At 39.5% G+C, this 14,685-nt stretch overlaps 2 protein-coding genes across 4 annotated transcripts in view; both read left to right on the forward strand.

The window, feature by feature from the left end:
- The window catches only part of gaa (alpha glucosidase), a 41,801-nt gene that overhangs the window by 19,637 nt on the left and 7,479 nt on the right, over nucleotides 1–14,685 (forward strand). For 2 of the 3 annotated variants that reach the window (XM_067616266.1, XM_067616268.1), the window contains exon 1: nucleotides 13,329–14,269. The exons of the other annotated variant lie outside the window; for it this stretch is intronic. In XM_067616266.1, coding sequence (XP_067472367.1) covers nucleotides 13,745–14,269 — 525 coding nt within the window. In that variant the 5' untranslated portion in view covers nucleotides 13,329–13,744. Of the gene's footprint in view, nucleotides 1–13,328; nucleotides 14,270–14,685 lie in introns of those variants that run through there. 3 annotated transcript variants of the gene reach the window in all.
- LOC137168132 (sterile alpha motif domain-containing protein 9-like) lies at nucleotides 6,869–12,567 on the forward strand. The gene has a single exon (XM_067570623.1). It carries the CDS (start codon nucleotides 6,993–6,995, stop codon nucleotides 11,463–11,465), a length of 4,473 nt encoding a protein of 1,490 aa, XP_067426724.1. The 5' UTR covers nucleotides 6,869–6,992; the 3' UTR covers nucleotides 11,466–12,567.

Here is a 14,685-nt window from a genome sequence, read left to right on the forward strand (position 1 = left end):
ATAATCCGGTAAGAAAGAACATTTGGACCCTAACTATTAACCACTTAATGAAATCAAAATATGAACATAACAAAAATTAAATGAAACTTTAAAAAAAAAGTATCCCTGAGAGACCCTGCATTTAAAACAAGAATGATTTTTAAATAGGGGAAAATAAACTGTATTTTACACCAAAAGTCTTATGGGCTAGTACCCCAGGGTGCAGAACACAGAAACAGAGGCAAGGAATTGGAATCGGATTATTGGTTTTATTACAACCTGATGTTCAGGGAAAAAAGGAGCAGCAGAGTCTTTTGTGGAAAGGGGGGGGCAGAGGCTGGCAGACGAACCTGGGGCTGGGGCAGGGGCAGGTGCAGGGGGCTGAGCAGGGTAGAGCAGAGCAGAAGAATGGGCAGGATGAAGCAGGGCAGGAAGAGTCCGCAGGGCCTGAGGGAACGGAGGAGATCCAGAGTTAGTTCCGGGTAGATCAGGGGGGAGTCAGAGGCAGGAGTCAGGCCAGGAATGTTGCAGGCAAATAGAAACAAGAATTAACAAAAGGCTTCGACAGGTAAAGATTGTCAAAGAGCTGGACCGTGACTGACAAAGTAACTTTTTCTACGATCTGGCAGAATGTGGAGGTTGGGACCAGGTATTTGAAGCTGAGCAGGACGATGATGATGACTGGCAGCTGGTGACCTGACTCCACACACCTGACTCCACTCCTGCAATCAAACAAAAAGAGAGAGAGGGAAAGGGAGGGGGAGAGAGGCTGCCAGCTATGCAGAGGTAGAGAGCCTGACAAAAAGGGTCAAAATTAGAGACAGTATAATCCTGTATAACAGCAACAAATATTTTTTCTTTCTTATCCTGATCTGGTGACCTCTGAGATTTATTTTGGGACCCTTTTGGGGCTTCCGACCCCCAGGTTGGGAAATGGGAACCATTGTGCTAGGTGATAATAGACTAAATGTAACTGTATAATGTTTTCTTTTGCAGAGACAAGGTGACAATAGGTACACCCTGAAGTTGATTATGTGACAAAAGGAGAAAGAAAATCATGAGTGAGTGAAAAATAAAATTGATTAATAAAAATAATTTAAAAACAAACAAACAAAAAATATGAGCTAGTTTACTATGAGTAATTTGAAAGGTGTTGCTTGTGTTTATAAACTCACAGAGAATAATCACACAGTTTGGCCCATCACCAAACAGACAAAGTCAGCGACTAACCAGTGAACATAGTGGAGCATTTAGTAGCTTAAGAGCTAGTTATTTCCTTCAGAAGCTGGTGTAGACCAGACCACACCTAACAAGGTGGCCAGAATCATGACTCCAAATTATTGCTAACACTCCATGTCTGCTGTTTTGTTTTTTTTGTTTTTAATGTGGCTTGTACTTTGAAGCCTGAGTCTTGGCTAGAGCAGTGTGGTTTTACACTCTTGAATAAAATGGAATATCATCTCAGGAAATGGGTATAATGTGAAAAAATACCTAGTGTTTACACATCTCTGTGTATGTATATTTGATTTAATTTGATTTATTGATTGGGTCAGTGTGCAGTTTTTAAACATTAAAGATGCACTGCACTGGAGTTAGCTCAGAGCTAATATGCATCTGCAGTCCCCCACAATCAAAACATACAACAGCACAACAACAAACAAAGAAAGCAAAAAACACACAGAACACATCATACAAAATACAAAATACAAAGCTACACAAACAGCACATCACATACACCCACAATTAGAAATCAATTATGTAAACTTGTCAAATTAAAAGCAAGACTACCTACGCTAATGAGAATACTATAGATGAAGTTTAGACTCTAAATCTACTAAAGACCAATCAACTGTGTGATCACACACAGTCTTTAATCTTTATTAATATTATTTAAACATCTCTGTCAGTTGGTATGCGAATGTATGTACAACAGTGGCGGCTGGTGACTCAAAAAATTGGGGAGGACAGGAGGAAAACCAACATGGAATCTTACAACAAACCGCATCAAACTATATCATTGTCCCACCTGATGAAATCCGAGGGGTGGGGGGCAATTTTATATTCCAATAAAACAATTTGCTTTCAAAAACAAAAACCCCTGAGTGGTGAAATAGGCTACTTATTTAAAGACATTTAGCATATACATAATGTCTCTAAACAAAGAAGTGCCCATTTTAGCCATGGAGTGGATCAAATGTGTCATTTTACTAACAAAGTGAAATTCAAATTTATAGTACTGTTCTATTGTGACAACAAATTTATGTTCTCATCAAAAACAGACAACATATCACATGATTTACACGTGTTTCCTATGTATTTTCTTAGTATACAGAAAGTAGCATAAAGCTTATAATATGATACAGGTTCAGATCAGTGCTGAATACAAGATTGAACACTAAAAACATTCACAGATCTAAAAGTGTAGGTTCACATCAGAAAGTATTAATGCATGTATCAAATACATGACTTACACACCCTCATCTATATGTACATATACAAAATAAAACCTTCCTCTTTTAAACAGTGAATGAAACAGCCTCTGTCCACATCATCAAAACTTGATGATAACAAACATTCACCGCTAACGTCAGTTAGCAGCTAGATAACTAATTAGCTGCTCAGCTGCAGCACATTAAACAGCTGGTAAACATAACTCAAACCGTTAGATGCTGGTTTGATCGTTGCTCTTCAAAATCCCTGCTAGCAACACGCTGTCTGTCCATGACTTGTACTTACAGCAGTTTGTTTACTTTGTCTTAAAATTTTGCAATTAATCCGCAGTTCATATGCCTGCCGAACTGGGGGGGGGGGGGGGGGGGGGGGGGGGGGGGCGATCCGTATCAACTAAAATCAGTTACTCCACTAGTTAACACTTGTTATTCTAGCTACTTTAAGCTTATTACTCAATATACGGCTCAGCTTGTAACGAACTAAAGAAACTGTCAGAAGCAAGCAGCCAGACCTCCTGCACACTAATCATACAACATAAACAGGTGACTGAACAACCACTCAATTAAAAACGAATGAATGAGTCCAGACATCTCACCGTAACTTCAACAACTAACGTTACCCACAACCATTATATGATCTCTGCTGCATTCTTGTTAAGGAGATAAAAAAAACACAAAAAAGCCACACAGAGACATTTAACCATGAGAGATGAAATTAGACCAAAGAGACAGAGAGAGAGAAGCTGTATCTGACTCACGTTATCTGACGTCTTCTTTCTTTCATGGAGATGAAGTATTCATGTCATAACGTCCATTTGTAGCTGTTGGTCATCTTGTTTGTTAGTTAACAGAACTTTGTGGCTGCTGGTTAACAAGTCTGATATCATTAGCAACAATGACAAACAAGCTAACTCTCCTGGTTGTTTCTCTCAGGTTGCTTCTCTCTCTAGCCTCCATGGCAGCGTCCTGCAGCTGCTGCACTGCACAGACCAGATAATTTCTCCTGCTAGCTTAACAACAGTCCTTCCATGGATGTATAAAGAGTCCTTCAGGCTGCTACAACAAGCTAACTCTTGCGTTGGCTAACGCAAGGAGCTATCTACTGCTGCTACTCTGCTTTACAGTGGAGAGAATTGAAGATGAAATCTGGAAACTGTCATTGGACCAATTCAATATCAATATTACATTCTGGTTGTTGATTGGTAAGGGAGGACAGCCTCCCTTGGAGCGTCATTTTACGTGTCATGGCCAATCACAGATTAGCATGAAAAAAAAAGAAATACATTGAGTCCAATGTAAGAGATCCCGCCCTGCGGAGGTCAGCAGGCACCCGTCCTCCTCTGTCCCACACTCCACCGGACCAGCCTCCACTGATGTACAATATGTGTGAAGAAGATTGTGTGTACGTGACCCACAGCTGACACAATACTATTAATTATTAGTGTTGCTATATTGATAAAGTTTAAAGGGTGTTTTTAAGAGTTTACAATGTGACAGAACGGTGTCTAAAACAAGTTCTTTAAACATTCTTTTGTATGTATCATTCAAACTTTTATGACCTGCTTTGGCTGCACTGTTCATACTGGCACTGTATCTGGTAAACAGGCACCTCCTAGTTGATACTGGGGTGTGACTCACCATAGCTATATAATGTTGTGATAAATGGCACTGTAAAGGTCAAACAGGTAATCCCAGCCTTTTTCCTTTTCACCTGAATGGACTTTACTCTTGAATGAAACTTGCAGTGTCATGCAGCCCAGTTAGCGGACACATTGTGTGCAGTAGCAGCAGTCCTGGAGGTTTAGTCGGTAACAACATGTAGACCTAAGAAAAAAATGTGACTTCAGTATATTTTAAAAATCTGCATGAGAAAAGGACAGTGTTCTCCCTCAGTATTCAAGGTAAGAAGAATGATCGCCTTTTTTTTCAATGTATTGGTTTTTGCTATGGTAACGTGCAACAGCAGGCAGGCCAAAGTAGATGTGAACAGAAAGAGGGGAAAATGGTCTGATGTGATAGAATAGAAATCACAATTTGGACACGCATCAAATAAAACAAGTGATTTTATCTCAAATACATGAATATTTACTTTTAGTCATATATGAGTTTTGAAGCCTTCACTGGTCTTTAGGGAATACTTTCTCTAAACTGCAAATAACCCTATAATTCAATGTTTGTTACGGTATATTTGGTAGAATACACATACACACATTGTCTTATCTACTAACTGTCAAAGCCTACTTGATTGAAGCCCCTTAACCTTAACCATCACATACCCCATCCTAAAACCTAAGCCAAATTCAAACCTTGATCCTAAAACTAAATCTTAGTATTTACAACATAACTATAATAATTGGATGTACCTTATATGGCTACTATGTGTGTATGATGTTTTGAATTTTGTCCAATTTGTCTTGTTTGAACTAAAAGCTCTCAAAAGTAATTTCCTTATTAAACCCAAGCAGTAGTGAGGACTTGTAACACAGATCACTTGTACACATAATCCCCTGGTGGACTGGCATGGTAATGTCAGCCGATTTATCAGCCTGGTGATAAATCGGCTGACATGATTATATCACTATTGGCATGTGTATGTCTGCCGATACGTAACAAGAAATTTGAAGTACAGCCAAAGATATCCTTACCAAAAATGTTTGTGTATGTATGTAAAACAAAAATATATTGCAGTTTATTTTTTTAACTATCAAATATTGATAGCAATATCGGCCTCACAAAACTGGTATCGCTTAAAATGAAGTACCCACTTGTGAATCCTTATCACAGCTCATGGCAGTGCTGTGGACATGAGTTGTAAGCACTTAAAACAATAATGATTTTTGAACAATGTAAAGTAAACCATATTTCACAGCTAAAGGGTCAAAATTAGAGACAGAAATACTTTTTCTTTCTTATCCTGATCCAGTGTCCTCTCAGGTTTATCTTGGGACCCCTGTTAACTGTATAACGCTTTCCTTTGCAGAGGGAAGGTGATAATAAGTAAACCCTGAAGTTGATTATGTGACAAAAGGAAAAAGAAAATCATGGGTGAGTGGCCTGACAAGTTGTTTTTTATGAGTTATCCTTATTTTGATTACTTACAAGATGTTGTGGTAGATTGAGCTGTGTGCAGTGAAATTTATCTTATGATTTTTTTGTCCACTTTCAAAGTTGAAATACCTCAAATACTCCTTTGTGCACAACAGTTTTGGCTCTACTAACACTGTATAATAAAGGCATATTAAATTTCCGTCTGGGAAAAAAAAATCTTATCTTATCTTATATCTAGTCTACCCACGCAGTTGTGAACTCGTCAGGGTGGGACAACTTACCCTCTTATGATTTTTATACAGCTTGGTGACATCCCTGCATAGCTCCATCCATTTTATACCTAACTAAAGGTCTAATCAGCCAGAGTAATTGGAAATACCTATGTAGGTGTGACGAGCCCTTGATAACACAGATATATCCACATATGAAAATACTTAAACGGTAAATGGTAAATGGACTGTGCTTGTATAGCGCCTTTCTAGTCTTCCGACCACTCAAAGCGCTTTTTACACTACGAATCACATTTACCCATTGACACACATTCATACGCTAAATGGGCACAGGGGCTACCATGCAAGGTCCCAATCTGCCCATTAGAGGAAATCTAATCATTCACACACATTCTCACACTGATGGCACAGCCATCAAGAGCAATTAGGGGTTAAGTATCTTGCCCAAGGACACATTGACATGTGGACTGGAGGAGCCGGGAATCGAACCACCAATCTGACCAATCTGATTAGGACGATCCGCTCTACCTCCTGAGCCACAGCCGCCCTTTATCCTTTTTTAAAAATGAAAACATTTGACCTCCCTTTGTGGCTGCAAAAGTAACCATTTTATATTTACAGTGAATACAAACTCATTGATAAAATTTAAAGACATTTAAAAACAAACAAACAAAAAGTATGAGCCGAATAACTATGTGTAATGTGAAAGGTGTTACTTGTGGTTACAAACTCACAGAGATTAATCACTCAACTCTGCATTTCCCTGTAGCTCTATGGCGCATTTTAGTGTCTTTCAGCTCATTGTTTTGGTTTTACAAACCACAACTTTACTGTTTTGATTCATTCTCATTAACCGTATTTCTAGCAGCAGGCAGCTGCTTTCAGAAAAAATGTATAGTCACAGACAGGTTGCACAGTATTTAAACACAGATTAACACATTGCTGACAAAACAGATATTTTGGAATATATTCCATAATTAAAGTATGTGCCACTACCAAACTTCTCTAAATTTCCAAACAGCAAATATGCTTGAAGAGTGTGAAGAGAACTATTGTGCTTCTGTGACTCTATTATTTATAATCAAACGTATTGTTTTTTTTCTTCTCTCAATATACAGCTGATGAACTTGAGCAGTCACCCAAGAATTGGACTGAATCTCAAGTGAGCACCTGGCTAAGATCTATTGGATTAAAGGCGCAGTATATAGAGAAACTCTATGAGGAAGAAGTAGATGGAAAAATCCTTCTTGCGCTTAATGAGAACTTTTTGAAGACAAAGATTTGCATGAAATCAGGGCCTGCTCATTTGATTATTCAAAAGAGAGACGAGCTCCTTGATTCCCAGCAAAAGTCTCAGGAGAAGAAAAAGCCCACCGGCAGCAAAAAAACTGAGGTGGAGCAGAAAAACATCAAGCAGACATTAGTTCAGTGTCTACCTACAACAAGTGAAGGTCCCACAACACAGATTCCTGAAAAAGATCAAGATGTCTCAGAGGAGAGACAAACAGATAAAGTGCAATGTGTGCTGACCTCAAAGGAAGACTGCAAACCACGACCATTCGATCAAGAAGGCATTGACTTTCTATATGTAAAGAACAGGGTCCTGCAGCCTGAATCAGGGGCTTTTAATCTGACATCACCATGCCATGAATTTAAGTCTTTTGCTGTAGCTGCTATGTTGGATCGCACAAGACTCCAAGCTAAATTTGCTAAAGAGGTTCTTAAATTTGCGACTAGCTGTATGAATATCAGATCAAATGGCACAATACACTTTGGTGTGATGGACAGCAAGGAAGATGCAGGATATGTGCACGGTGAGATAGTTGGTATCCCTGTAAAAGAGAAAGACATCTATGTAGATGCTTTGGACTACATTGAGAAGAGTTTCTCTTCTGACAAAGAGCATGTACGCCAGTGTGTGCGGCCACCAAGGTTCATTGAGGTGATGGATCAAGACGGTACAGAAAAGAAGTATGTGGTAGAGGTTGACATCGTGCCCTCAGTAAATATTGTTAAGGGCAAAGTGTATGCAGTTCGTTTGCCAAACTTCAATGAGACAACCAACAAAGTAGAGTTTGAGAAAGAAAAGATTTTGCGGAGGGTGGGTTCAAAAACAGAGCCAGTGAGCGACAAAGACCTAGGTGATTTTTACCAGCGGGTCAAAGATCGAGATACTCAAAGAGAAGAAGCAGAGAAATGTCAGTTTCTCAGTGCTCCAGGGATCTGCCAAGACCTTGGAAGAAAACTCACAATGCTAATGACTAGTGGAAAGAAATTCATCGAAAAGGAGAAATGGTTCATACTCGTCACAAACAAATTCAAACCTGATGACCTTTGCAACATTGACTGGCTGCTTAACATGAACATCTTCTGTGTGTTTGACTTTGACCTAGACTCAAAGATATCAGGTCTTTGCAGTAGATACCTTCAGCATCATGCAGCAAACATTCATTTTTTGCAGAGCTATAGGATATCCAGTGACACAAGCATTAAAGAATTCACAAGCAACTTGCATCTGTTTGAACAAACTAGCTGGATCTTTTGTAATGGCCGTACTGACTTCCAAGGAAATGAAACTCCATGTGATGAAATGACTTGGATCAAAACAAAAATGACTCTCCTGAGGGAATCTGTGTCTTTGATCTGTAAACAAATCTTGCCAAAAGGGACATTCCAGGTCATTTTCCTTCTCACATCACCAGTTGAGAAACCACTCTTGCACACCTTTTATGAGTTTTTCACAGACATGGAAGGCCATGAAGACATCATCTGCATCTGTGAATCAGAGAATAACTTTCAGAAATGGCAAAGCTTTGCAGAGGGTTCATGTGGACCAGAGACCGTGAATAATTCCAGTGTTGTTGGGATGAAAATGAGTCACATTAATGCAACTCTGCAGCAAGTACAACCTGTAAAAGCATGTGCAAAAAAACACCTGCCAGTCTTTGTGAAAGGGACTTGTCTTCTTGAGACACTTAAAGAGGAACAGATGTATTCTCTGGAGATTCTGACTGTTGATCATTGTGATGAAACAAGCGAAGACTTCATCAATGAGGAGAAAGAAAACATTGAACACCAGTTCTACCGTGGGGGGAGAGTGACCTGGTTGAATTTCTGGCTTGCTGAGCAAAAATATGTTGGAGAGGTAATTGAAAGAGATGCTTATGGAGAGGTTTCCCAACTTCTCCATGATGCTTTGAAATGGAATGCAGATCAGACTCCGGTCAATAGTATAAACATCTACCACCATCCAGGAAGTGGTGGAAGCACTGTGGCAAGACAAGTGCTGTGGAACAACAGGAAAGATTTAAGGTGTGCGGTTGTGAAGCCTTCATACTCAGTTGCTGTTGTTGCGCAACATGCCGTTGAACTTAGAGAATATGAAGAAAAAGATCCACAGAAGTGTCTTCCTGTGCTGCTCCTCATTGAAGACTCTGACAAAGAATATCTAGATGATCTCAGGAATGAACTAGAGGTTGCCATCAACGTCAAGAGAATCCAGTATGGAACACTATGTTTCATTTTGCTGAGCTGCAGACAATCCCATGATCCAGAGAAAAGATGCAAGAAGTCTCCATTACAGAATGTGTCCGTCACTCACAAACTGTCTGATCAAGAGAAAAGAAAGTTTGCTGGAAAACGACAGGTGCTTGAGAAACGATATGAGCCTCAGTTCATCCTGACATTTGTTTTGATGAGTAAAGGATTCAGTGAGGATTACGTTCAACATTTTGTGACAAATTTGCTCAAAAACATTGACCATAAATCTGCTGTCACTCGCCTCATTCACTATGTAGCACTGCTGAACACTTATGTTCAAAACTCTTTCATCTCTCAGTCACATTGTGAAGCTTTGCTTGCCTTAACCATTCACTTGGAAAGGTTTCGGCAGTATGAGTTTGAGAGATTACTTGGTGATCAGGCTAAACTACTCTTCTTGCACCTTAGAGATGAGATGACACACATTGAGTCAATCAGAATCATCCACCCGCTCGTTGCAAAGGAAATTCTCCAACAACTTCTGAGTAACCAACAGACCCAAAGCAGTTTGGCAAAGAATTTACTCTGTGAGACCGTGCTGTTCGAGCACAGATTTGGAAGGGACAAATATCTGTCATTTTTGAGAGCACTTTTCATTAGGCGATCCAGAATAAGCAAAGGGGACGAATATGATAGTTTTTTCTCTCCGCTGATTGAGCATGTGTGTGAAAATGAGAAAAGCCCAGGGAAAGCAATTGAGTTACTCACAGAAGCTTTCCAGCGTTTCCATGAAGATCCGTTCTTTGCACAGCAACTTGCTCGTCTTCATTATTCTTATGAGAAGTTCGAAGAGGCAAAACACTGGGCAGAGACAGCTGCTAAACAGCTGCCCAACAACTCATACATACTAGACACAAAAGGACAAGTGTACAGAAAGTGGTTCCAAGCGAAATGCAAAGCTATTGACAATGACAATGTACCAAAGACAGCCCAAAATACAGCAGATGCTGTGGAGACTGCACTGAAAGCCCTGGAGTGTTTTAAAGAATGTGAGAAAGCAGCTGAGGCAGATATGGAAAACGTTAACAGTTCAGGGTTTTTTTCTGAGGTCGAGGTTGGGTGCAGCCTGCTCAAACTGATCTCTTCATTACAAGTGTTTGCAAACAGGGGCAATGGCCATTCAGAGCGTATGAAGTACCTGTTAACAGATTACATTCCTGAGGAAGTTGAAGAAGCCTGGCAACCATTTCATGGCTGTTTGAAAAAACTTCACAAGACAATGCAAGATGCCTTGGAATGGATTGAGGAAGACCTCAGTTACTTCCAAACAGACATTAGTGCAGATGAAGAAGAAACCCCTGAAAGGCCTGAGGAGAAGATAAGCCATCCACTGAAATGGTTGGCAAAAAAATCTTCAGAGTATGGGAAGTACTTCAGTGAAGCTCATTCTACTGCACTTCTACAACACGGGCAGTCTATCCCAGCCAATTTAACCCCTTTTCAAAAACGTATGATCATTTATCATCTTGGTGGGGGCAACATTACATCCATCCTCTCAAAGCTGACTGAGCAGAGGGATGCAGTATGTCTTCTAGAGAGCATCCTTTCTCTCTACCCCAGCAATCCAATAAAGGCCAAATTTGGTCAAAGGGATATTGCCAACTACATAGTGGCCCACATCACTCTGAACTGCCTGTCACCTCAGTCTTCAAAAGTAGCTCCTCTGAAAGATCTACAGGCACTGTGTCATCAGTTCCCAACTGATAAAAGGAAATGTTTACCAAGTGCCCTGTTCTTGCTTACATTGCTATTTTGGCCAGAGGATCATGACACAGACCATGAGAAAGAAACCAAATATGAAATTGTGCAATCAGCTGTTGAACACCTGGAAAAAGACTACTGGACCAAGATGAAGGACATTCCACAGCGGAAGAGAAGGCTTTACACCCATTTTTTTCTGGGCAGTGGAAATGGATTGGATAAATTTGTCCACAAGAGAAAGTTTGAAAAAATCACAAAGATGTTCTCAGTCTCTGAGAAACGCATGAAATGGTTAAGTGGTGAGGCATGGAAGATGCCTGAGATTGCCCAGATGCTGAAACGTGTTTCTGGATGGACTGAAGATGGAGTGGTGTACCTTCAGGGCCCTCAAAAAAAGAAGTTCAGTATCCTGCCTCTTTACATACCTTCAGTGCCTCATAGCAATGAAAACGTCATGTTCTACTTGGGGTTTACCTTCAGAGGCCCTGTTGCCTGCAACATCATTGTCAAAAAATAGTTTGCCTTTGGACAATGATCACATACGGCTGTATGTCAACTTGCTGAGGCATGGGCCTAATATCTGGCAAGAATAGTCTATGAAAAGACAAATTCAAAGCACTCAGTGCTTCTTATGTCAGTTTGTGAATTAGGCAACATTTGTAAAAGACAAAACTAAGTGTTGAAGCACACGATATGGTATGAGTATTACATTGTTTTGCAAGATGTAAGATGTTTGGATATTTCATTTTTTGTACTTGAATATACATATGTTAGTGTAGTCAAAAAAAGTGTCATAAGAATTAATAACAAGTTTTTGTGTATATCACATCTAACCTGGACTACAACTGAATTGCAAAATCATGTTTATGACACAAGGAACAATATAAACTGAATTTGCTACAGCTCAATGCTTTTCAATGCTTTTACTTTTGCGTCCCTGTTTAGACCTGTATCTCTCTATACTCAGATTGTTTGTAGATCCAGTTGAGATGGACTGCAGCTCACACGTGACATCAAAATGCATCTCAAGTGACTATTTCTTCTTAATGTTATCAGGAAAGTAAACGGCACTAAACAGAAAACAGTAGTCTGCTAAAAAGAATGCTAACATGCTGATCCTTAACAGGTATCATGTTGACCATGTTCACCTTTTGTTTAGCATGTTAGCATGACTAACAGACTGATTGCCATCCCTAGAGCCATGCTGCTAGCATACCTAGAAATAGGCATTTTCTCTCAGCCTTACAACTATAGAAGAGGAGTGTGGTGGATTTTTGGTAGCTCACTGTGGGTCTACTTGTGATCCCATCACATAAGATGAATTTTGGTTCAAAGTGTGTAGTAGATTGTGATACCTTATACTCATTCTTCTATATTTTCCGAGATGCAATGTATAATGTAATGCAATTCAATGCAACTACATGTATCAAAAAACGAAATAATCTTCAGTTGTATCAATGTTTTGACATGAAATGTAGTAAGAGCGTAAGAGCAACATTATTTACAGTTGTAAAGGAATGTATATACATTTTGATATGAAAATGTTTTTTGAAACATGCAGAACTTAGTTGTTGTATCGATATTGAATATCCATGAACAATAAAAATCAACTGACAGTCTGTTTAGATGATATGAATTACAATGCAACAACTTGCAACTTTACAAGGCAGACTTGTTCTTACCTGAAAAATTAACCTAAAGTTACACTCCATATCAGGCCTTTATTTTAGCAAAATTGCAATTGGAAAATTCTAGATATTCAGGAAAAGCATTCTTAAAAAAATCAAAAAATGATATTGCAACTTTGCAATTTTAACAGTTGAAGTTTGGACCAGTACACCAGGTTTTGTGTCAGGTTAGTCAATACAAGATTAATACATTTTCTACTCAGAAAAGGATGAAACTAAAATTGTGATAATTCATCAAGACAAGAATCAAAATAGCTCCCAAGGTTGGTTGAACACATCACCAGCAAACTTTATGTTTCAGTGTATGAACCTCGTTTTAACTAGTGGTCATCAGATTTATATTCATCTGTGTTCAAAATTTTAATTTGTTTTAATTATGACTATTAGGGATAATTCTGGGATTAAAGTATGAGACAATTTGGGTGATTGGTAAACCAACACATATACAATATATTATGAATAATAATGTCTGAAATAAATAAATATACTTCTAAATAAAACTACTCTAGTGTTAGGAATCGAAACATCACATAAAAACATGAAACTAATTTAAATAACTTTGATAGCACTTGTTACATGTTTTACAACAGATTTAGTGTGTGTGTGTGTCTTTCATGCACAAAAATATGAGAGCAAGAAGGAGGCGGGGGGTGGTGCAGCAATAATGCATTTGAGCACTTTTGTCCACGCATGCTTGCCGTAGTTGGATTCTAGCCTAGTCGTCTGAGGGCATACTATTATATTGTAGACGTCTTATTTCAGTCTAATTCTGCTTGTTTTGCCTCTTTGTAACAATACGTTTCTTGTGCCTCTGCTCACACGTTTGAGGGAAAAGCTAATTGAATATCTCCGACACTGAACTGCTCGATAGCTAATGGCTAACCAGTTTAGCTGCCAGTGAGGATACAGCTAATGAAAAACAACATCAACAAACTAAACACAACAGTGAGTGAGAATGATTCTCCATTAGCTAAATGTTCACGATGCCTTTCTGTAATAACTCCAACTTAGTCTATTACTGAATACTCACAACATACGAGGAAAAGGCATGTGTTGCTAAGCTCACCTTAAATACCCTTTGACCTGACAGTGCAACTCTATTGAGGACATGGGTCTGTTAAACTGTACCGTAGCTGTGCTCCTCACCGCCATTGTTTTATCAACATGTTTGCACATCAGCCACCATGAGACCAGACTGGTTTGGCCAGTCCATGCTAAACAAAAGAAGACCATAGCACATGAAAGGCTTCTTAATAATCCAGCAAAACCACACAACAATCCAGTGACGACAATGGGAATCAACCCAGAAAACTCCCAAGAGACTGATGTTTCCAGTGATAGTAGATGCACAATGTCCCCAGAGAGTCGGTTTGACTGTGCCAGAGACAGGGTCCTCAGCCAGAGAGAGTGTGAGGAGAGGGGCTGCTGCTATGTCCCCCTGCCCAACTCTGCAGGACCACCTTGGTGCTTCTACCCCCATTTGTACCCTGGCTACAAAATGGGACCCTTCACTCCCACCCCGCAAGGCCAAACTGCCACCTTGACTCGTGCCACCCCCTCCTATCTCCCCAAAGATATCCCCACTCTCCGCTTGGAGGTCACAGAGGAGACTGCAGGCTGCTTGCACCTCACTGTGAGTAACGAATAGGCTACTCTAAGTAAAGTTTAGAAGACTCTAATGTAGTTTGAGCGGAAAATAATACAAGAGCAAAATATGTGTTCCTCTGGCCACTGAGGTTGGCACATTCAACAATGTTCAGGTTTTGCCCAGATTGTGTGAGCTGTGAGATTTTGGAGAAGTGAAAGGTCCCACCTCCTTTTATATTGTACATACTATGATAATTTAAAAGAGTTAATTTTCCATGAATCAACAAAACCCTGAAAAAAATTGGAGAAGGTCGTTAAATTTTTATGTGTTTACGTTTGCTATCTGTCTCAAAAGCCTGGAATAGAAGGTAAGATTGACTATTTAATTAGTATTTACTCTGATTTCTCTAGTATTATATAGCTTAGTAAATGTCTTTGTCAGTGATTATGACATCGACATTG

The sequence above is a fragment of the Thunnus thynnus genome, chromosome 17 (assembly GCF_963924715.1).
Source record: "Thunnus thynnus chromosome 17, fThuThy2.1, whole genome shotgun sequence".
NCBI lineage: Eukaryota > Metazoa > Chordata > Actinopteri > Scombriformes > Scombridae > Thunnus > Thunnus thynnus.

Excerpts from the sequence above, each read along its gene's own strand:
- LOC137168132 (XM_067570623.1), top strand. The coding sequence starts at position 6,993 with ATGAAATCAGGGCCTGCTCATTTGATTATTCAAAAGAGAGACGAGCTC.